Source organism: Cervus canadensis, chromosome 11 (genome assembly GCF_019320065.1).
Source record: "Cervus canadensis isolate Bull #8, Minnesota chromosome 11, ASM1932006v1, whole genome shotgun sequence".
NCBI lineage: Eukaryota > Metazoa > Chordata > Mammalia > Artiodactyla > Cervidae > Cervus > Cervus canadensis.
In genome coordinates this window covers 36,495,313-36,519,542 of record NC_057396.1, presented here as the reverse complement: position 1 = coordinate 36,519,542, position 24,230 = coordinate 36,495,313, and the positions used below count along the sequence as shown (strand labels likewise).

At 43.9% G+C, this 24,230-nt stretch overlaps 2 protein-coding genes across 11 annotated transcripts in view; both read left to right on the top strand.

Moving 5' to 3' along the window:
- TEAD1 (TEA domain transcription factor 1) overlaps positions 1-24,230 on the top strand; it is a 381,458-nt gene that overhangs the window by 222,845 nt on the left and 134,383 nt on the right. The gene's annotated exons all lie outside the window — the stretch shown is intronic.
- Positions 312-8,777, top strand: LOC122449578 (S-acyl fatty acid synthase thioesterase, medium chain-like). 2 transcript variants are annotated; one of them, XR_006271976.1, is made up of 3 exons: positions 312-501; positions 4,659-4,789; positions 5,633-5,863. XR_006271976.1 is itself a non-coding variant. In XM_043481328.1 (3 exons), exons 1-3 carry the CDS (start codon positions 470-472, stop codon positions 8,569-8,571), a joined length of 231 nt encoding a protein of 76 aa, XP_043337263.1. In that variant the 5' UTR covers positions 312-469; the 3' UTR covers positions 8,572-8,777. The 2 variants fall into 2 exon arrangements, 1 of the variants encoding a protein (XP_043337263.1); XM_043481328.1 differs by lacking the exon at positions 5,633-5,863 and adding an exon at positions 8,504-8,777.

Here is a 24,230-nt window from a genome sequence, read left to right as displayed (position 1 = left end):
GTTTTTCTAAGACCTCCTAATTCTTCCTTAAGTTTTAAAATTTTGTAAATATCTAGAAAATGAAGACACCAATATTTTAAACTCAAACCTCTCCTCAGACCCCAATTTTCTAGTCAGTATTGAGTGTTCTTGGTTTGATTTGGCTGCAGGGCATTTACTAGCTAGAGTTTTAGAAATGTTGCATCTTTGTCTTTCTCTGTCCTAGCCAGGGGTTCAGCTAATGGAAACACTTACTGATGATTGAATGTGAGCTGAGGCAGGCGACTCCAACATAACATCTGTCATGTTGCTTCTAATCCATTTCTTCTCCTCTTTTTTTTCTTTTTTTCAAATAGGGCTTGGAGCAATAATCAACAGATTTCAAAGTGTGCTCGAGGCTGATCAGAGGTTTTATATCCAAAGAGGTATTGAATTTGGCACTGGCCAGAAAGTTCCTGAGAGCAGCAATTTTGTACCATTTCCTCAACAAATGGAGAGCAGAGACAAAGCTGAGACAATCAGGTATGTCACTGTGTGCAGTCTGGGTTTTTCCAATCCCAGGTGCTCTAATACTCTGCCTCTGGAGGTTGCCCTTTTACATGGGAAGGGGCTTCTCAGAGAGACCTCATTTGATGGCCATTCTCCCTAGTGCAAGGTATTTGTGTTTTTGCCACACCATGTGGGATCCTAGTTTCCCCAACAAGGGACCGAACCCTGCACTGGAAGTGCAGAGTCTTAACCACTGGACCGCTAGGGAAGTCCTGTAAGGTATATAGTAAATGGTACCAACTACTCACTGTGTAAAATGGTACTGACTTGGTGGTGAGCTTAATGTGAAACTGTAAATCCATGACTTGGCTACAAATGTGAAAGTAAGATTCCATTTACATCCAGAAGTAGAGTAGAGGTCTGTGTCCCTGGCTCTGTCATCTGAAGCCTCCCAGGTATGCTATCCACTCCCTGCCACTTATGGGTCCACTTGTTGCTTGTTGATGCTGAGAAAACAAGAAGAAGGATAAAGTGGGGAAATAGCTCTTAGGATAAACAGGACTTGTGTTCTAATTCCTGACTTGTCACTGGCCGGGTGACCCTGGGCGAGTAACCTAACATCTCTTGACCTCAATTTCTCCAACTGTCAAACCAGGATTAATAGAAAACATTCATTTTTGTTTTGTGGGTTCCTAAAACCATGCTGAGTATTTTTGAGACATTTAATCAAAGTGTAAGGAAGACGCTATGATTGTCCTCATTTTATAGATGAGGACATTGAGATTTTCAGTCACTCAGGTCATTTTCCTAATGTCGTATCAACGGGTTTGAATTCAGATCTCTTTGTTTCCACAGCCTTAGTCACTAGGCTGTTGAAAGTGAAAGTCGCTCAGTCGTGTCTGACTCTTTGTGACCCCATGGACTACACAGTCCATGGAATTCTCTAGGCCAGAATACTGGAGTGGGTAGCCTTCCCCATCTCTAGGGGATCTTCCCAACCCAGCGATCGAACCCAGGTCTCTCACATTGTGAGAGGATTCTTTACCAGCTGAGCTACAAGGGAAGCCCAAGAATACTGGAGTGAGCCTATCCCTTCTCCAGCAGGTCTTCCCCACTCAGGAATCAAACCTGGGTCTCCTGTATTGCAGGTGGATTCTTTACCAACTGAGCTATCAGGCTGTTGATAGTGGGTTAAATGATTGCTCTAATACCTCTCAACTCTAAAGTCTTAGAATTTTATGATTTAACCGAAACCAAAACTGAAGAAGGGGAAGACAAAGAGAAGGCAAGTGCAGGCAGAAGGCTTCCACCCAGAGGATTGGCTTGGGAAGGTTAGCTTTTCTTGGTCTGCGTCTGTTTTTCTCAGGAGACACAGGAGATTGGACGGAGGCAGAGGACAGGCAAGAGCCCAAGAATGAGAATGTTCTGCTAACTGTCCAGGCTTCACAGCAATGAGCAATACCCTCCCAGGCACTACCTTCTTGTGAGATCTTCACCGTGGGTTTGCTGTGGAGGGTAGGCACCCCATCAATGTGGGTTCTGAGGACCCACTGCGACACTGGCCCGGCTCTAAATAAGTGAAGAGCAGCTCCTACCCCCACCCCCAAGGCAAAGAAAGGTGGTTTTATCTTGAAACTAATGATCAAACGGTTTCGCTGGTGGCTCAGTGGTAAAGAATCTGACTGCCAACACAGGAGACACAGGTTTGATCCCTGGGTGGGGAAGATCTCCAGGAGAAGGAAATGGTAACCCAGTATTCTTGCCTGAGAAATCCCATGGACAGAGGAGTCTGGAGGGCTATAGCCCACGGGGTTGCAGAGTTGGAAATGACTTAGCAACTAAAAAAACCAGCAATGATCAAAGTGTCTAAACCTAATTTTGTGTTTATGGCTTTGTATTGTTTTCCTTATAGAACTCCTGTAATCAGCAGAACTACTTCTGCTGATTACATAGTCTTCAGGTATGGCAAGGCTATACTTATTCTGATATTTTTGTTCATGAGAATGCAAGTCATTGAAATAGACTGAAGTAGGGCTCCTTGGCTTTAAAAAACATGGACTTGTTTTAAAGTAATGTTGAATTCAAGTCATTTTTCTAGACTCTTCAATAGCTTCCAGAAATAAGATTCAGAAAACTCACCCATTAGCTATGCAGTTTTTACCAAACTGTGGAAGGCACTATGGAAGGTTTTGTACTCCTTTAAAAAATGACTCTAGTGTTTTTCCAGTAAATGGTTGATAGCTATGAAGCTCTTATTTAGGGCTGATCCATGGTCAGTGAGTTTGCTGATAATCATTTCAGTTCAGTTCAGTCGCTCAGTCGTGTCCGACTCTTTGCGATCCCATGAACTGCAGCACACCAGGCCTCCCTGTCCATCACCAACTCCCGGAATCCACCCAAACCCATGTCCATCGAGTCGATGATGCCATCCAACCATCTCATCCTCTGTCATCCCCTTCTCCTCCTGCCCTCAAACTTGCCCAGCATCAGGGTCTTTTCAAATGAGCCAGCTCTTCGCATCAGGTGGCCAAAGTATTGGAGTTTCAGCTTCAACATCAGTCCTTCCAGTGAACACTCAGGATTGATCTCCTTTAGTTAGAAGGAATGTAGCCTCAAGTACAAAATGTCCCTCTTCAAAAGAAAACATTAAAATTACCCCTTTGAGGGGACTTCCCTGACCATCCAGTAGTTAAGACATTGCCTTCCAGTGCAGTGGGCCTGATCCCTGGTCAGGGAGCTAAGATCCCACATGTCCCATGGCTGCCAAAAAACCAAAACATAAAAAACATACTGTAACAAGTTCAATCAAGACTTTAAAAATGGCCCACATTAAAAAACCTTTAAAAAAAAATGCCCTTTTTTCTCTTTAAATTAGCTATTATTAACATAAATGCCCTAATACAAGCCAAGGAGTTTTTCTCCATAAGTTATTCTTCCCCCCAAGAAAGGTTTTAACTTATGCTTAAGTTTGTGTAAAGTTTCTCATAATTAGTAGCGTTCTATTATTTTTATCATGAAAACCAAAATCCTCTTTAAGGAATACATGTAAACCTGACAAAATCTCAATCATTGTTAGTTTTGGATGCTTGTAGAGATCAACTGGGGGTGCGTCCCTGGTAGTTCAGCTGGTAAAGAATCCACCTGCAATGCAGGAGACCCCGGTTCAATTCCTGGGTTGGGAAGATCCCCTGGAGGAGGGATAGGCTGCCCACTCCAGTATTCTTGGGCTTCTCTGGTGGCTCAGCTGGTAAAGAACCCACCTGCAATGCAGGAGACCTGGGTTCAGTCCCTGAGTTGGGAAGATCCCCTGGAGGAGGGCATGGCAACCCACTCCAGTATTCTTGCCTGGAAAATCCCCATGGAGAGAGGAGCTTGGAGGGTGACAGTCCATGGGGTCACAAAGAGTCAGACATGACTGAGTGACTAAGCACAACACAGCACAGAGATCAACTGACTAAATGGGAACTTAAAAAAGAGAGAGGCAAGAGAGATTTAATCATGATAGTAGGGTTGATTATCTCACATTTGGCAAGACTATATAACTTTGTAAATAATTTAATGATCAACGTGAAGACTTTACAGGAAGTGTTTAAATTATGGATGATGCAAACGTATATATATTGAATGTTTTGTACATATATTTATATTGAATATATATATATTGAATTTTTTAAAAAGCAATTATCTGGAATACTAGGTGGAAGGATAGTTGGACACTGTGGTGAAATTTCCAATGATTATATGCAGATACAAAAAGGTGTATTTAATTAACACTCAGAAGGGAGTGAAAATTACATGCTTTGGAAAACTTACAGATGACCTGAAATCATGAAGACATTGAGATAAAACTGTGTAGATACAAGTATTCCCTGAATTGGGAAAAAGGTGATTTCTAAATGAGCATGTCTATCCCTTTTAAATGTGCATATGAAATGTATTTCCTAAATATTACATATAGATACTTGACTATTTCACTTACATCTATCAAAGTTTATATATACTAACTGTTAAAAATGAATCCACGAAAAATTTTTTTGGCTGTTCTTGTTGGGAAAAAAAAAAGGTGATCCCTTTATATATGAATACAGTCTCCTTATAATGAATAAAAATTTCTGTTAAAACACACCTAAATCAGTTAGGACAGGTGGACTTACTTTACATCATGTTAAATATTTGAATTTTCTCCCTAGGAATGAAAAAGTTGTGAACTGCTTATACCAGAATCGTAATGCACTTTTTAGGCTGGTTTGCTTTCCTTGGGGAGGAGGTGGCTCCAATTTCTTTGCCAAATGGGGCCAAGATATTCCTAATTCCGTGGAAGGTATGTGAACTTTTACAGCAATTTGCACGGTCAGATAACATGCACATACAAACAATACAGATTTCCTTACTGGGGGATAGTTAATATTAATAGACACTCAAGATTGCTCTTCAATAAGAGCAATTTTGTCATTTTTCTACTTCCAGAGTAAGAAATTCTGCTATCTTCTGTTACCGAATTAAACATGTTATACCATTTGTTAAGGCCAATAGGTCACTGAGATTCTGTTCAGACTCTGTTCAACTTTTTTACGCCCCTTGTCTCTCTGTCTATTACCCTGTCTGTCTTAGGAATTTTCTTTCTTTCCTTTTTTATTGTTGTTGTTGTTTAGTCTCTAAGTCATGTCTGACTCTTTTGCGATTCCATGGACTGCAGCCCATCAGCCTCTGTCCATGGGATTACCCAGGCAAGAATACTGAAATAGATTGCTATTTCCTTCTCCAAAAGATCTTCCTGACCCAGAGATCGAACCCGCGTCTCATGCATTGGCAAGTGGATTCTTTACCACTGAGCCACCTGGAAAGCCCCTGTCCCAGGTACTTTCTTATTGGTGGACTGTGAACTTGAATTTTTTTTTTTTTTTTTTCATGAAAGTGAATTAAACACCACTCTTCTTTTAAGTCATTTTCTGATTATATTTTCTTATTCCCGGACATGGGTAGCTTAAGATAAGTCAAAAGCCTTGAGGGACAAAACACTGTACCTCTTACCTCTCTGAAACTGTAAGTCGCTCAGTTGTGTCCAACTCTTTGGGACCCCCATGGACTGTAGTCTGCCAGGTTCCTCTGTTTATGAGATTCTTTAGGTGAGAATACTGGAGTGGGTTGCCGTTTTCTTCTCCAGGGGATCTTCCTCACCCAGGGATCAGACCCAGATCTCCTACCTTGCAATAGATGGTTTATAGTCTAACCCACCACGGAAGTCCCTTATATCTGAGGTCACAGCATCTAATTCTTGGCTGACGTTACAGCACTGTTTTCCAGCTTTTGGCTCAGCTGGTAGAGAATCCACCTGCAATGCAGGAGACCTGGGTTCAATCGCTGGGTTGGGAAGATCCCCTGGAGAAGGGAAAGGCTACCCACTCCAGTATTCTGGCCTGGAGAATTCCATGGATCATATATCCATGGGCTTGCAAAGAGTCAGACACGACTGAGCGACTTGCACTTTTCCAACTTTTCCCTCTCTAGCCCTGTGGGAATATATACAGTGCTGCTGACTTCTTGGCCTCTTAAAAGTAAAGCAATTATATTCTAACAGAAACTTAAAAAGAAAAAGTAGACCTCCACCTGCAGTCTAGAACTTGCAACCTGTACCAGGTAATTGACATATCTCTACAGCAGGAAAGAGGCTGGAGAAATTGCACTTCACTTCTCCAGAGTTTTCCTCTCTTCAGGGAGGTCCAGGTTGCCCCAGCAGTTCAATGATGCCTTCAAACAGGTACTGTGCGTGCGTGTTATTCAGCTTCCCTACCTGTTCAATGAGAGGATTTTTCTGCTGTAAGACATTAAAAAAATTTTTTTATTGGATTATAGTTGATTTACAATGCTGTGTTAGTTTCAGGTGTGTAGCAAAGGGACTCAGTTATACCTATATGGACTCTTTTCTTTTTTTATAGACTCTTTTCACATATAGGCTATTACAGAGTATTGAGTAGAGGTCTCCGTGCTATACAGCAGGTTCTTATTAGTTACTTATTTTATATTTAGTAGTGTATACATGTCAACCCCAGTCTCCCAGTTTGTAGCCCTCTTATCCCTTGGTAAGTTTATTTTTTCCATCTGTGACTCCACATCTGTTTTGTAAATAAGTTCATTTATAGTTTTTTAGATTTCACATATAAGCAATACCATATATTTGTCTTCCTGTGTCTGACTTCACTCAGAGATTGTCATCTCCCCTACCAGGGAAGACGACAATCTCTGAGTGAAGTGTCTCAAGTAAGTAAGCGTTATCCTCACTAGAGATGACACTCTCTAGGTCCTAGATCCTGGAAAGTTGGTTCAATAGCGTAGTCTAAGAAACCATCAAGTATCAATTACTACTGCCTTTTCAATACTACTTTTTGAAATATTTGCTTCAGATTTTATTTTTACTTTTGATTAAGATCTCTGTTAATCTTTTAAAAATACAACTATTTTTTAAAATGGTTTAGATTTATGGAAAAGTTGCAAAGTTGTTCTCAACTATGCCTCACCCAGTTTCCTCAATTATCTTCAACACACAGTTTCATGTCATTATATTTCAGGGACATTTACATGGATTATAATTTCAAATATTAGTTCTTTACCAGTATTTTAGTTTGTTTACCTTTCTTGAGAGTCACCATTTGTTCCTGTGTTGGAACACTTTCTGACTTTTGTGATTATCACCTTCTTTTGGGCTCTTTTCCTTTTTTCTTTGTTTTCTTATTCCCAGCTCTTTTATTCCTGTCCTCCATATCCATTTAAATACATTGCATCTATTACCTCGCAGACAACATTCAGTCATTTTACAAATAATTTTTGTCCCTTTAATCAATTTCTTTCCAGTATTCTGTCACCCCTTTGTGCAACTGTCTGACTATTTCTGTTCAGGATTTTCAATTTCTGAGTTATAGTGTTTTTTCATGTCTGCAATTTCTCATTTGAATTTATATTAGAGTTTTGTATTGTTTGCTTTGCTTTGTGAGCTTTTTAAAAAGCATCTTCAATCATTAGCTGAAAAAGTTTGACTCTTACTTTGTTTTGTGTGTTATGCTTCTACTCATGATGAAGTATGTTGGATTTTCCTGACCCACAAAAACAGGTCATTCTGGAACTTTGAGATGTTTTGAGGAATAAACTCATGTTCTTAAACAGTGGGACTCATACACTACATTTTTGTAAGGAGGGGATGAGGAAGGAAATGAACTTACATTTAACATATGCATAAAATACCTTTCAAGGCTTATATTAATAATTGATACCTTTGATTGCCCTTAGCAGCAGCAGCTGGATAACTAGGTGGCTAAGAGCAAGATTTGGAGAGATTCTTGCACTGCAAGCCTTTTTGTACCTCTTGAATATTGAACCATGTATGAGTTTAAACTACCCCAGAAATTTAAAAAAAAAAAAAAAAAAATCCTGTATGAAAAAACGAAAAACCACCCAGGTCATTCAGCAGGGGGTGCTGCTGCTGCTGCTAAGTCTCTTCCGTCTGTGCAACCCCATAGACGGCAGCCCACCAGGCTCCCCCGTCCCTGGGATTCTCCAGGCAAAAACACTGGAGTGGGTTGCCATTTCCTTCTCCAATGCACGAAAGTGAAAAGTGAAAGTGAAGTCTCTCAGTCGTGTCCGACTCTTCGCGACCCCATGGACTGCAGCCTACCAGGCTCCTCCGTCCATGGGATTCTCCAGGCAAGAGTACTGGAGTGGGGTGCCATTGCCTTCTCCGTCAGCAGGGGGTAGCCCGAGGCAATTAGTTGCTTACTCTGTTTATTAGTTCAAGGGTGCCCTCTTCTGTCACTATAAGTGAAGTGCAGTTTATAAATAAATGACACTGTGGAGTTGGGGGGGGTTCATTCTTCTGATTCTTTGATGCTACCTGGCATCTGTGGGGCTCTTATCTTCAGTCACTTCCTTCTTTATTTTTGCCATCAGGCCTCCAAGGGATGTTCCTCCCTTTCCAAGGTGCCTTTCTCAGCCACTACAACTCTGCTCCCTCATGCTTTCCAAGCCCCTTTCTCTCCATTTCCAGGTACCAACACTCTGCCATGGAGGTCTCCCCAAAACCCATGCACTAGAAGAAGAGAGCCCTGTTACTAATATATAAATATATTTTACAAATTATTGAAGGTAATTTCGTATGAGGTTTTCAATCAACAGTTGACAGTCTAAGATAGATATTTCACATATTTTTCTGACTTTATATAAATGTAACATACTGTAAATGTTCCTCTGAAGCTTGCTTTTTTCCCCTCTGTTTTTCTGAGATTCATCCCTTGAATATGTGACTCTCTACTTCACTGACTTTTAACTCGTATATATTATTCTACTGTGTGACTATATGTGTCTAGTCTTCTCTTTATAGGTATTAAGGTCTTTTTCTGCTATGTGTAATAACTTCTGTGAGCAGTCTCATATACAGTTGACCTTTAAATAGTGCAGGGGTTAGGGATGCTGAACCTCTACACAGTTGAGAATCCATGTATAATGAGTAGTTGGCCCTCTGTTTTCAGGGTTCAGCATCTGTGGAATTAACCAGCTGCATTTCTTGTAGTACTGTATACTTACTATTGAAAAAAAATCTGCATATAAGTGGACTCTCCCAGTTCAAACTCTTGTTGTTCAAGGGGCAACTGTATGTGTTCATGCATGCATGGGTAAAAGTCTATACTTAAAGGTGGAATTTCTGGGTATTGGAATAGGAATGTCTCTACTTCAAACTGTCCTCCAAAGGAACTGCAAAGATTTATACTGCCAAAGCAGCACATGAAAATTCGAATCCCTTTATACCCTTGACAACACTGTTATTGCCAAGACTTTAAATTTTTTGCCAATCTGTGCATGAAGTTATTCTGATTTTGTTCTATTATTTCCAATGTTATTGAGATGTAAATGACTGAAGAAGCTTGGGGCTTCCTAGGTGGCACAGTGGTAAAGAATCCATCTGCTAAGGCAGGAAACGCAAGAGACACAGGTTCAATCCCTGGATTGGGAAGATCCCTTGGAGGAGGAAATGGCAACTCGCTCCAATACTCTTGCCTAAAAAATTCCATGGACAGTGGAGCCTGGCGGGCTACAGTCCATGGGGTTGAAAGAGTCATCATGACTGAGTGACTGAGCGCACTCACACACGCACACATGCCTGCACATGGTGAATAAGTTTAAGCTGAACCACATAGCTTGACATGTATATATTGTGAAATGATCATCATGTACGTTTAGTTAACATCTATCCTCTTAAATAGTTTCAGTTATCTTTCCTGTGATAATTTTTTGGATCTATTCTCTTAGCAATTTTCAAATATGCAATACAATATTGTTAACTATAGTCACCATATTGTACATTATATCCCTAGAATGTATTCATAGTAATCAAAATAGTATCCTTTGGCATAAAAACAGACACACAGGCAAATGCAATAGAATTGAAAGTCCAGAGATAACCTCCCAAATACATAGTCAACAAACATTTGACGAGAGCGATATGAAAGTCGCTCAGTTTTGTTGGATGCTTTGCAACCCCAAGGACTGTACAGTCCATGGAATTCTCCCAGCCAGAATACTGGAGTGGGCTGCCATGCCCTCCTCCAGGGGATCTTCCCAACGCAGGGATCGAACCCAGGTCTCCTGCATTGCAGGTGGATTCTTTACCAGCTGAGCCACCAGGAAAGCCCACAGAAAAGACAGTCTCTTCAATAAATGGTGCAGGGAAAGCTGGATATTCACAGAAGAATGAAACTAGACCACTCTCATCACTCACTCAAAAAATTAACTCAAAAAGAATTAAAGACTCAAACATAAGACCTGAAATTATAAATCTCCTAGAAGGAAACAAAGAAAAAGCTCCTTGACATTAATCTTGGTTACGATTTTTCAGAGATGACACCTACAGCCCAAACACAAAAGTAAGATAAATAAACAAGATGACTCCAAACTAAAAAGCTTCTGCACCACAAAAGAATCAGCAAAATGAAAAAGCAACCTACCAAATGGGAGAAAATATTTGCAAATAAAACCCCTAAGAAGGAGTTAATAGCTAAAACATATAAGGAACTCATACAACTCAATACCAAAAAACAATGATTTTAAAATTGAATAAACAGAGGAACTGAATAGATGTTTTCTGAAAGACAACTTACATGGCCAACAGGTACATGAAAAGATGCTCAACATCACTCATCATCAGGGAAATGCAAATCAAAACCACAAGGTATCACCTCACACCTGTTAAAATGCTGGTTCCCAAAATGACAAAAGCATTGATGAGGACACGGGGAAAAGGGAACCCTTGAGCACTGTTGGTAGGAATATGAATTAGTGAAGTTACTCTGGCAAACAGTATGGAAGTTCCTCAAAAAATTAAAAATAGAACTACCATGTGATCCAGCAATTCCACTTCTGGGTATATATTGAAAGAAACAAAACTGGTTATCTCAAAGAGATAGCTACACGTCCCATGTTCATTAGAGCATTACTTACAATAGCCAAGACATGGAAGCAACCTAAGTGTCCACTGATGGATGAATGATATAGAAAACGTGATATCTAGATAGACAGATAATGAAATAATAGTTAATACTGAGCTGAAAAGAAGGAAATCCTGCCATTTGCAACATCATGGATGGATCTTAAGGGCATTGTACTAAGTGAAATAAGTCAGAGAAAGACAAATACTATATGGTATCACTTATATGTGGAATCTAAAAGAACAAATTCAGAGAACAGAAGTGATTGGAAGAAAGGGGTGAAGGTGGTCAAAAGGTACAACTTCCAATTACAAGATAAATTCCTCTGATTTTAAACGGAGCAATCCTTGCTATAGATGCGCCTGGGCGTTTTTCTTATGTATATATTCTTGCTGTTGCTCAGTCTCTCAGTTGTGTCCGACTCCTTGCCACCCCATGGACTCCTGCAGCAGGCCACCCTTCCCTGTCCTTCACAATCTCCTGGATTTTGCTCAAACTCATATTTCTATTTATGCTTCATTTCCTGTGAGTTTCTCATCAGATTCTTATGCTTACTTTTCCAATTGATTCTCTTCTTTTTATTGATGTCTAGAAATTCTTTACATATTTATGACCCTAATTTTTTAGGTAGTGGAGGTTAAAATGTCTTTCCCAGTCTATGCCATTTCTTTCTTCACATGTTGTCTTTTGATCCATGGAAGTCTTAAATTTTAATATAGTCAAGTTTATCTCTCTTAAAGTTTGCACTTCTTACGGCTTACTGTAAAAAGTATACCCTAACTGTCAGTCACAAAGTTATTTGCCAATATTTTCTTCTATCAATTTTTTTTTCCCCAGTGGGTTTTGTCATACATTGATATGAATCATTTTGTCATATTCAAGCTAGAATTGACTTTTCTATATCATGTAAGAGCTAGGTTAATAATCAGCTGACTTGGTTATTCAGAGACCTACACTTTCCTTCCCACTGATTTTAAATGTCAACACAGTCAAAAAGTAAGTTCCCACACGTATGTCGTCTATCTCTAAGCTCTCTATTCTGTGCCATTGGTCTATTTGCCTTTCTCATAAATTTAAGGCACTTCAATGCCTTGTCGTCTGAAACAGGACCAGGGCAGGGCCTTCTGAAGCCTACGGTTCAAGTTGGGCCTTCTGGCCTGGGCCTAAGGACAGGACTGAATATGGCTTTTAAAAAAAAAAAAAAATCAACTTCCAACTGGCTTTCAAGTTTTTGATCTTTTTATTGAATAGTAAACTGAGTAGTTGGGTTAACTTAAGTAACTTTTAACTTTGTGCATTATCTAAACATCGTGGTCTGAGAATTGAGTTAAAAAAGGGGTGATGATCAGAACAGGTTTGAATTCTCTCCTATTTTTTAGTTTGTAGATGTGCAGACATGCACTATGAAATCCCTGCAGCTATGAAATTGCCTATAAGAATTGTAGGTTGTGCTGAACAATCAACCGAATTGGTGGGTTGGCTCCCATAGGCAAAATCCTGAGATTGTTTGGAAAAGAATTACAAAATATAACTAATAATAAGTGACTTGCAATAAGAATCAAATATAATACACTTTTCTGGGGAAGCAAATTGCATTGCAGGTTGTTGAAGAATGATGTGAAAATTCTGAGCATAATAGCACAGATAGAAATGTTATGCTGGTTTTCACAATAAAATCCTCAAATTTGAAAGCTCTCCTTTTTTGCAAAGGTATTTGGAAGCAATAATGTTTGCATGCATAGTTCAGTTGATGACAGTAAGATAATTTTTTGTCCTAAGGCTTCTCTCTTTTAAGGAAAGTGCAGTTGGTCAGCTTTTAGTGTTTTGTCTGTCACAAGACAGAGTTCTGTTTCTGTCAGTTCCACACACATTCTTTATGAAGAGTAATTCCCCATAGGATACTTTAATATGTCTTTGTGTATAGCACATGGTTGAAGAGAGTATAGTGTAATGGTTTAATGTGTTGAGGTGAGTTCTGAAATCACAGCCCTAGGTCATCATGCTCTTGGCCCTGCCACTTCTGGCTACCTGTGTGACCTTGAGCAAATTACTTAATCTGTCTCTAGGTTTCAGTTTTTTCTTCTGTAAAGTGGATTAAATAATAGCACTTGTATTGTTTAATGGCAATAAGAATTTTAAAGAAATACAACTATATAGCATAGCACATAATAAACTAGTGATAACAGTTAATCATCATTAGCTCACCTGTGCAAGGAAGGTCTGAGGGTTTATATAATGGCAACATTATATTGTGAAAGGGCCTTTCCATGAGAATTTATGAAAACTCCAAAGGGCTGTAAGGAAGATTCCATTGTGGATGACTGGCCTTCTAGAATTTACCTGTTAAGGTGAAGTAGGTCATGCTCTGAAGTGCTGGCAGTGATCAGACCTGGATGGATGTTGAGAGCTCAGTGGTTCCTCTGGTTCTTGTGTCCCTTCCTGGATGGTAGATTGTAGTACTCACCCATCTACAAGGAATCCTTAGTAGCCAGAGCCCATGATGTATGTGATTTATTGCTTATCCACAAAGTGGTTTTGAAGAATATGGTTCCTCCTCTTTGAATATAAAATGAAAGAGGATGAAAGAAACACTAGAAGTTATTTTTTTTTCTAAGTGAATACAGTACATAGCCTCAGAAAAATATAGGAAAAGATGAGGAAGAAAATTATTTCTGTTTCTAAATGGACTATTCATCTCACTTCCCAAGTAACTTGTGGCTATCATTATTTTTAGTGATTTGTGCTTAAATAGTCTCCCTTGGGAATAATCAAATACTGGCCTCAAACATCGACAGGGAAATTACAGGTCATAGCAGGCTCATAAAATAGTGCCTCGAGTGAACTTGAGATTGGCCATGGAATGGGGCAGCACACTCCTGCCATTCCTGTGTCCTCAGCTAGCTCTGCCCCGGAGCCCGCTCCAGTGAAAGCCACATGGCTCACACGGTACAGGAGTCCCGGCTCCTTCCTACAGTATTGGGTTTCTAGAATCCTTGGTGAATGCTCCTCCCCTGCTCCTTCCTGTTTTGTAATCCTCAGTTTTCTACTTGTAAGGGAGACAGGTGCCCAACTTGCCAAGGTGCTCCGAGACTGGGCGGGTGGGGTGTGGGGCGGGAAGCACCTAGCATGGGACTACCCAGAGCATGCAAGCAAGCTAACTCCTTCTCTTTTGTTTGTGGGAAGATAGATGGTTGCACTGCTCACCAAGCCTCTCTGCTTTGAGACACTAAGGCGAAAGCAACAGGTGTGATTCACAGAATTTCCTAAACAGGCCCAATTTCAAAATTACTGCTGTTACTCATCCCCGTACACATTCTTTAAAGTTGTCAGCAATGTTTTCTTTCTCATTGCTGCTGCTCAAAAAAGTCACCTAAGTTTGCATTTTTTCATCTGTCAAGTGGGGAGAAGAATGGTCTCCTCTCACTAAGTGGCTATGAGGATGGAATGATACGGGTGCAAGGCTATATGACGCCAATAAATGCAGTCAGAGTAGCTAGAAGAGGAGGAAGAGAGCTGTGAGATCTTTTTTGAACTGGAGTTTTGAGTTCTGAGCCCTTGTTACTGCACCTCCACTCCAGTATTCTTGCCTGGAGAATCCCATGGACAGAGCAGTGTGACAGGCTATAGTCCATGGGGTTGCAAAAGTGCTGGGCATGACTTACTAATTAAACAACATGTTAAGAAAAGGAATGAGACCCATCCCAAAGTAGAAATCAGAAGAGTCGTATTGAATATGGCATAAACACTGGTTTTCTTTCTGAATGAGTGTCGTAGTGATTAGCATTACATCCTTCCTGAGCTAGCAGGAGTGAATGAACCTACAGACCCTCAGAATCCGAGAGGGGACAGGCTTAGAAGGCAGAGCGGTGTTCTGTCAGTGATGAACCCTCTCACCGTTCGATCCTGACCCCACTAGTCTCATAGGTCTGTGTAACCTTAGGATATTTGTCTTCAGTTTCCTGTTCTTTATAGTTAATGCCTTACCATTCCCCTTGCTCAGTGGAACAGCCTTTAATTCCTCTCTGCATGGAGGCACATAGAAACTGGAAGATTCAAACCCACTGCACTGCCCACTGGTAGGCAGTGTTACAAGGAGGCATGGTTCTACTCCTCCCAGCCCCGTTTCTGAGCCCAGTCTATTACCTAGCAGACATTCCAGAGGCCCCACTGGAGGAATGGCCCCAATGGGGTTCATGTCCTGGGTGCATGTCCCCAGTTCTTCAGAGACCTCGGTTCCTGATCTGGTCACGAGACCCTCTTCCTCCGCAGTCTTAGACACAGCCAGGAGGCTGGGCACGGCCTTTCCTCACCTCTGTGGGTACCGTGCATCTTTGCAGCAGGCATGAGCTGATAATGCTACCACTTTGGCCTAAAGCAGGGCTGCCAAAATCCAGCTTCCGGTGCTTTGCCCCTGGGGGCCCCGATGGGCAACTGCCAAGCTCTGTGGAGACTTCTGTACCAGGAGAGATGAAGAGAAACTTTCTGCTCCAGCTGCAGCTGCAGGAACCAGGCTTTACCTCGTGTGCTCTGAGCCCTGTCCCGACAAGTCAGCTGTGTTCTTAGGGAGACACCTCCAAGGCAGGAAGACTTCTTCAGAGTAACAGAAAGGGAAGGATAAAGAAGAGAAACAACGCTTGTTAATCCTAAGTAACTAGTAACAGGTGAAGGCTTTTTAGGCGTGAAGGAGCTTGGGAATTTCGACACAAACATACGGAAGCTGGAGCATTCTCTCCGTGAGGGTTTCAGCCCGGGAAGATGGCCAGAGTGAACTCGGAGACATTTCCCCATTTTCTCCAGCGCGGGGTGTGCCGGGAGAACACTGGGCTCTCTGCCCGCAGGAGCGCTGAGGAGGCTTTTGTCTTGACTTTTCTGGCTGAGGCACATTTTCTTCCCTCTCCGTGTCCCTGTCCGTCTGCTGAGTGTCTGTGAACTCGGGATTCGGGTCCGTGATTTCTGGTGTGACTGGGAGCCAGTGCGGCTGCATCCTGGGGCTGGCGGGTCAGCAGCAGTGGGTGGGTGTCCAGCACTTCCTCCTGCACGCTGGTGTCACCCCTGGGGGTTCCCTAGTGGTGATGCTCTTACTGTCCCTTTTGGCCATAGAGGTCTCTGGCGGTTCTGCGCCTCTTGTGACGCTACCGCCTTGTCCCCAGTCCTGAGATGCGTTTCTTGGGGCTACTGGTACCTCCTCACCTGGTGGCTGCCTGCAGTAATACTTCTCTGCCTGTGAGACTGGGAGTCTTTGGTACTTTAACATTCCAAAGCTGTAGTAGAGGACATTTTGGAAACCTCAGCACCCATTCTCTTTGCCTTGAGAAAAGCACATAGGCTAGCCTTCACCCCGTTCTCTGGGTGGGGTCTCCCTCACTGGCCACTGCAGAGGTGGGCGTGTTTGAGGGAAGCCAAGCAACTTACGCCCACAGTGGTTGCTTGCTTACCCACTCAGAGCCAGTGCAGTTGATGTTTTTTGCACCCCCCCCCCCCCCCGGGGCTTCTGAAAAATACTTTTTCTGCAGAAGCTTTCAGAAAGAGAATCTCACAGCCTGTGGATGGTGTGGTGTAGGACATAAGGTTTGCAACTGTGGTGGCAGTTTTGTTTTATGAAGAACCTACACATGCACAGGACTAGTCACCAGCGGGAACTAGTCACTCATCTATGGGAGAGGCCGATTTGTGATTATGTCCTCTGAGCTGCTGGATTAAGACTTACTTTAATGAGCCACTGCACATCCTTACTTAAATGAGCCAGTGAGCATCCTTCCCCCATCCTTTGCTTAAAAGCCAGTTTTTTGTTTCTTGGAAAGTAGTAACCTGACATGAAGTCTCTTTCCAATCAGAATTTGTTGAAGAATTTGCAACAAAGTCTCCTCTGAGTGCTTATCTTGGCTGAGTTGGCCAAGATAGGGCCAACTGGACCCATAGGGCCCAGTGCCTTCCTGCCTGACAGCTGTGATCAGTGGGTTGAGAGGCATAGCTCCCATCTCCTGCCCAGTGGAGCCAGGATAATGATGTATCAATGTAGGTTTATCAGTTGTAGTGAATGTGCCATTCTACTGGGGGATATTGATAATGGAGGAGGCTCTGCATGTGTGGGGGCAGGGAACTCTCTGTGCCTTTCCTGGTGGCTCAGAGGGTAAAGAAATCGCCTGCAATGCAGGAGACCTGGGTTTGATCCTGAGTTGAAAAGATTCCCTGGAGAAGGGAATGGCAGCCCATTCCAGTATTCTTGCCTGGAGAATTCCATGGACAGAGGAGCCTGGTGGGCTGTAGTCCATGGGGTCTCAAGAGTCAGACACGACTGAACAACTGACACTTTATACCTTCTGCATAATATTGCTGTAAACTTAAAACTGCTCTGAAACATAGTCTGTAAAAAAACAAAAGTTCCCTGCATGGAGATATAGGTCTTCAGTTATTGTAGGCTGTGGGGATGGGATAGGGGTGCGGGTGGCGTGGAAGTCCAAATTCTATCATACTTAGGGAATCTGGGGGTGTTATTGATATAAGTTCTCCCCCAAGTAGTCTCTGCTTATTTTGCTTGTTTTATAAAGCTCTTGCCTCTGTTCTGAAAAGAGCCCTTCAAAGCCACTCTCTGGTTGGATAGATCATCATGTCCACGGCTGCTATATGCCAGGCAGAGCTAACCACAGGGCCACGGCCATGCGCAGAAATACTGTCTTTATGATGCACATGGGCTTTTGAGCTTGTGGCTTTGGGCTTGTGGTTGTGGACTGAGCAAATTGCTTCCTGGGTTTACAGGGAAGGTAGGGGAAATGACCCTCTTGCCACCACTTATTCAGCGATGACTTCCTGGATTGAGCACTTGGGGATGGATGTGAGTGAAAGACAAGACCTAAGGGGTTTGCAGAGAGGTGTTTGCAGTACATCCTAGTACACAGGGCTAATCCCTCTCTGGTGTTTCCTCGTTAGAATTCTGTAAAGGCGCCAGTTAAGAGACTTACCTGCCAATCCCTGGGAGATGGAAATCATAAAGATATTAGTCTCTATCTGAAGGAGCTCTCAGCCTTACATGGACAACAGATCTGTAATAAGTGGGATAAGTGACAATAGATGAAATTCACACTGGCACATATTTTTAAAAATTTTTTAAAAACAGTTGTGCTGATAGCCAGTCTTCTTTCAAATGTATTAATAGTACCTAATATGAGACTTACAAAATTGATCAGGAGAAAACTTAACATCTTGGAAATGCGGCAGGCCCACCATTTTTCTTCAGTTCCACTCGGTAAGCGTGAACCCTCTACATTCAGGACCAGAAGGAATCAGCCGTGTGAATCACTCCCTTTGGAGAGGGTGGTACCTGAACCATATTCTAGTTCAGGACCCTGATCTGGAGAATTGTCCCTAATGAGCTTCAGAGAGGTCGTCTCTATACCCAGTGATGAGACAGTTAAGTAGAATGATACCTCTTTGAATTCAGACGCTTGGCCGGGCTGAGAAGAAAGGGCAGGTGCTTGGAATGAAGGAAAGGGTTAATGACCATGATTTTCAGGACCGAGAGTCAAGCACAGGGTCTGTGGGAGTGGGGTGAGTGTCGGTGGGCAGAGTCACTGGTGTTCAAGTGCTCCTGCTGGAGCTCTGTCAGTGGGCTGTGCTGGGCAGACGTGAGTCAGGAGGAGCAACTAAGCCAGACAGCTAAGAGGGCCTGGAGCTGGAAGGGAGGAGCTTAGTCCTGGTGTGGACACTCACAGGGCCGAGGGTGTCGGAGCTGGAAGGGCAGGGAGGGGGAGCCGGGGGGCTCCCTGGGAGTCCTGGCCGCAGCTTCTACCACTTAGGATGCTTGAGAGGTGAGAGGAGGCTGTTGGGGATTTCTTTTCCCTTATGAAATTAGAGAAATGCCATTTTTCAATCAACTGTTGAGAAAGCCCCCTTGAAGAGAGCTTCAAGTGAGCCAAATTAGAAAATAGGGAGGGAAGAGCTGCAGAGGTGAAAGGATCACTGTGAGTCACATTCTGCCCTTTTGGCAGCCCATACGGACATTGCCTCCCAGGTTTGGGCCTGGGAAAATAACGTGTGTGTGTGTGTGTGTGTGTTTGGTTTTATTCTTTACAGTGGTGCTCTTGATAGGCAGTGAGATAGTAAAGCCAAGACTGTGCTTTTCATTTCTGGAAATGAAACAGAAGGAGCCCAGAGGCCTCCCTCTAAGATAAGAGCGGTGTGACTTTGTGTGAACCTCTTTGAACCTCAGTCTGCCCTTCCTGTGCAAGCGTGTGGAAGAACTCGATGCAGTGATACCTCATCCTTCCCTTCTTTAGGGAGGGTAATGGTGCCGGAAGACGGCACCCTGAGCTGCGGGTTCGCTTGGGACCTTTGCATTTCATCTGGATTCAGCTGGGGCGCTTGTGTCCCCACCTCCTGCAGCCAGTGTCTCGAGTCACTGCCCACGGCGGAGGAGAGAGGGTGGGGCCTGGCCTGGGTCCGGCTCTCTTGGACACAGCTGGGAGGTGCTGACCACAAGTCTGCGGCCCCAAAGAAGTGCTACAAGGAGGGTGTTTCTTTCCTCACTGGCACCGCATCCAGGTTCTCAACAGCTGGACACAAACAAACTGTTTTGCTGGCTGTTTCTCCTTCCCCTTTGCCTCCTGCTTGCTGCCCGCCACCCTCACTGGTCACCGGGGCTGACGTGTTGAGAGGACACTGCATGCCATTGTTTGCTGTCTGCACAAGGAGGCTGGCTGGCCGAGGCCGGAGACCACACTCTGGCTGTCGAGGCCGAGGCTGCAGGGGCGCCTGGGCACCCTGGGAGTGCGTATGAGCTTCTGTCTGCAGAGGGTGGTGTCCGGGGCCACTGGTCCTGTGTTTGAGTGCTGGTTCTGCTCTTGAAAAGAGAGCCTGTTCCCTTTTGAAATAGATTCGTGTGTAGCCACTGGGCACCTCTGAAGATGGTAGAAACCAACGTAAGAATGTGTGAGACAGGTTCTGGCCAGCCCCGAAGAAGTGGGGTTGAGATCCCTGACCGCTCCTTGAGCCCCGGCTGGCCTGGCTAGAGACCTTGGGTGGAAGAGGGGGACCCTGGGGCTGGGAGGGTACTTCTGGCTTCAGGGAGTCTGAGGGGCTTGTCCTTGTCAAGAGTGCCGGGGTCTGTAATGAGGGGAAAGTCCAGATCAGGAGGGATTCACAAGTCAAATGAGGGAATCAAATAACAGCACTTGAGAATCTTGCCTGTGTTGTTGCTTGTCATCTCCCAACAGCAGGAAGGGCCTAGAGATTTAGAAAGGTTATGACATTTGTCACATAGAGAGCTGAGAATCCCCATCTCGAGTCTGGCCATCCTCTGACTGTCCCAAAGCCGGGTGTGTGTGTGTGTGTGTGTGTGTTCCTCTGACTGTCCCAAAGTGGGTGTGTGTGTGTGTGGCATCCTCTGACTGTCCCAAAGCGGGTGTGTGTGTGTGTGTGTGTGTGTGTGTGTGTGTGTGTGTTCCTCTGACTGTCCCAAAGTGGGTGTGTGTGTGTGTGGCATCCTCTGACTGTCCCAAAGCGGGGGTGTGTGTGTGTGTGTGTGTGTGTGTGTGTGTGTTCCTCTGACTGTCCCAAAGTGGGTGTGTGTGTGTGTGGCATCCTCTGACTGTCCCAAAGCGTGTGTGGTGTGTGTGTGTGTGTGTGTGTGTGTGTGTGTGTGTGTGTGTGTGTGTGTGTGTGTGTGTGTGTGTGTGTGTGTGTGTGTGTGTGTGTGTGTGGGTGTGTGTGTGTGTGTCATCCTTTGACTGTCCCAAAGCGGGGTGTGTGTGTGTATGCGTGTATGCCCACCCACCCAGCAATGGATGCTCCCTCCCCTTGGGCCAGGCGCATGCTTTTTTGCTTTTATTATTCTCAGGAACAGGCACCCAGTGCAAAAGTGGGCCCCGTAATGGCTGCTGACTAAGTGCTTAATGGAGATGTTGCTGCTGATAAACCACAGTTGAAAAGGGAAAAAGGCAAGCAAGCTGGCTAACATCAAAGCCCGTTTTTGTTTACAGATAAGAGTAGGTTTCATTCTGTGGGCTCCAGAGCCCCTGTCCTCAATCCTCAGAGAGGGTGAGGTTAAAATGGAAGCTGTGTGGCTTTCTCGCGGCGGCTGGAAGACAGGCCTGCCGGGGCCAGGAAGCCTCCCTCCCTTCCTTCCCAGACAAGCCAGGCCACTGCCCTCCTCTGCCATGGAGGCCCCTGGGGAAGAGAGAGGCCTCCCAGCTGCCTCTGGAATAAGCAGCGCTGTCCCCACCCCAACGCTTTGCATTTGGTTTTTGTTCTTCAGAACATGTCTTCTTAAACACAACGTTTTAAATAATTCAGAAAATATGGATAGTAAATAGAGGAATCTGGGGCAGAAAAGAGGCCCAAGAAATATAATGGACCCAAGCTGCAAACATGTGGAACACACTGTGTGGGTGTGTGTGCAGTGACTGTCCTCTTTAATTAAAACTCAGCATGGATGTGAGGTCGTGTCTCTGGTGACAGGTGTTCCCGGTGAAAGATTTAGCTAAAGGTAACCAAGTAATAACTAATTTCAATGGATTGGGTGATGATTGGACTAAATTGTAATCTGGGCTGAAGCACAGGGATTTGACAGTGTTCATGAGTGTTTTTGCACTAGGGGGTACGTGTGTGCTTGCGTGTTGTACATACGTTGTTCAGAACACGTGTGCTGTGCCCTGCTTAGTCGCTCAGTCTTTTCTGACTTTTTTTGACCCCATGGACTGTAGCCCACCAGGCTCCTCTGTCCATGAGGATTCTCCAGGCAAGAATAGTGGAGTGGGCTGCCACGCCCTCCTCCAGTGGATCTTCCCAACCCGGGCATCGAATCCAGGTCTCCTGCATTGCAGGTGGATTCTTTACCATCTGAGCCTTAAGAACCTAGGTGGAGCCAAAGGAGAAATGTGTGTTTTCAGCACTGGGATGCATAAGAGAGCTGGTGCTGGCCACACCAAAACAGGTCAGTTGCTGCCTGCCTTAAAGGGTGATGAATTCTGTCATTTTACCGGTTCTGGAGAAAAAAAGAAGGCAGCAAGTCAGGATCATAAATACAACTTAAACCTAGTCCTTTTAGATTATTTTTTATAGCACTTTAGTTTTGATTTGGGCCTCACTGAGATCCTTTTCTCTTTTCAGAGGATGGAGGCTTCTGAGGACCCCAAGCCAGACCTCTGTTGAGGCTGAGCAAGCTGGGGACTGACGTGTCCTCCCCTAGTTGGGAACCAGCATCGGGCTGGTGCCAGGTGTGCCATCCTCCTGGGCACCAGGCCTGCACCTGGGAGGTTTTCTATCACCCCAATACCAGTGCTCACATGGTCCCCACCTGGGGCTGAACGGGGGTCAGACTGCCTATCTCGCTGTCACTGTCATTCTAGTGCCCATGGGACCACATGCCCACTAGGCCCTCTAGAAAGCCCCATAGAGTTTTGGAGAAGCCTTCTTGCGGTGGTCCAGGTTTCACGACCTTTGAACCAGGCTGCTTGTCAGTGGTTAGCTCCTAGGTGCCTCTTTTGTCTGCGTATTTATTTTCTGGGGGATTTCAGGGTTGGTTCAGCAGTTTAACTTGTTCCACCCTTTGCTGGTGTTCCTAGTGGCTTACAAAACCCTAAAGTAACGGAAAGTGTTTGTTGGTTTATTGGGGGCATTTTCACATGAGCCCCCTAATCTCGGAGATCAGGAGGATGGCCCTTTGGGTGACCTTTTGCTCTGCTGGTGCTGCTGTGGATCAGTGCAAGGAAGAGGATAAGTTTAGTTTGTACATGTGGGCCAGATGCAGGATTTCCAGAGTGGGAGGGAATTTACACCCTGTGGCTATTCACTGACCACATCTTTTGTGCAAATCTCTGTTGCTAGGGAGAGGGATACCAAGATGAGTAAGACCTGGCTCTTCCTCTCCAGATGCTCATGGTTCAGTGGCAGAGACAGTTGGACACTGGTCACCACAGTGTTAATAGTGTGAAAGTAGGGGGCTGAGAACAGCACGCACCCCCCCACCCCTCCCTTATTCCCTGTTGAAGCTGTTCTCTGGGCAGCGTGGCTGGAGGCCTGCTGGCCTAAAATATTGTTTTCCCCTAGCCACTGAAGGGTTCTTGACTTTGGTGGGGCAGCCTATGTGAAGTTTATGCACCCTGCACCACTAAAGAGAAGATACCAGCTACCAGATGAGCAGAGCCTCACAGCAGACTCTCCATGGGCACACACAAGCCAGGAGACTCTTGTTCTTTTAGGCCAACTGTTAATGTTCTTAGAATAAAGGGTACTTCAGAGTGGAGATAGGTTGAAGTAATTCTTCTATTGTGTAAAAGTTAGCAAATTTTATTTTTTGAAGGAGGCAGGAATAAACACGGTGGTCAACAAGAAGGGGGGTGTAAATTGCCAGCATTTGAGGCTTTTCTGTTCTTGTTTATAAAGAGAGACTGCACTGGACTTAATTCTCAGCTTGTCAGTATGTTGGACCCTGTTTTAATCATTTTGCCAGATTGAAACATTTTTCTTACTTTGCGAACAGTGTCTCTACTCCATTGCTTACAGTTATTGTATTCTGTGTGTGAGTGCTGGCCTCTTCAAAACTGTTGACTTCATCATCCATGTCCCTTCTGGAAATGAGATCTTGATGCCCCCAAATGAATTATGAAAAGCTTTTCATAGTAATATAATTGATCCACTGTTGGCCACACTTATTAAAAAAAAAATCAATGTAACATGTTAATATTTCATGAGTGCCCACGTTGCCAGCTCCCTGCAATGGGACCAAACTATAAAGAATGAGAATTGTTTCACAATAGCCCAGCACACGGATGCAGTGCCAGGAAAGAGAGTTTGGGGTTGACTCGAAAGTTTGAAGTGCAACAGGGCCATTGAAAGACAATCCTCTGACTCATGTCAGATTGTTATAATTATTTAATGCCCACAATACAGCCTTGTCCCCACGGATTTATACTGGAGAGGTTTCTTACCCACACATTGTGGTTATTAGCTATAAAGAAAGCGGCGTTTGTTTATAGTGATACGGGATATATCTGCATGGCAAAGAAAACACTGCAGATTCTGTCTCCTTATGAAGGAAGGAGGCAGGAATTTGGCAGACAACCTGTAGGAAATTGGGAGACGTGTTCTCATTACTTTTCATATATGTGGGCGGTTGCAGCTCATAACCATTAAACACCTTTTATTTTTAACCTTTGTCCTAAACTATTGAGAGAATGAAAGTGCGTGCATACTTTTGATCATATATCTTACAGCTGATGTGCTCCAAACTGTAACTAGAATCCATCAAATGTGGAGTCACCAGCATTATCTGTGGAACCATGGTTAACATTTGTATGA

Coding starts and splice junctions, on each gene's coding strand:
- LOC122449578 (XM_043481328.1), top strand. CDS start 470: ATGGAGAGCAGAGACAAAGCTGAGACAATCAG. Junction 502..4,658: donor GACAAAGCTGAGACAATCAG/GTATGTCACTGT, acceptor TTTTCTCCCTAG/GAATGAAAAAGTTGTGAACT. Junction 4,790..8,503: donor TATTCCTAATTCCGTGGAAG/GTATGTGAACTT, acceptor CTCCATTTCCAG/GTACCAACACTCTGCCATGG.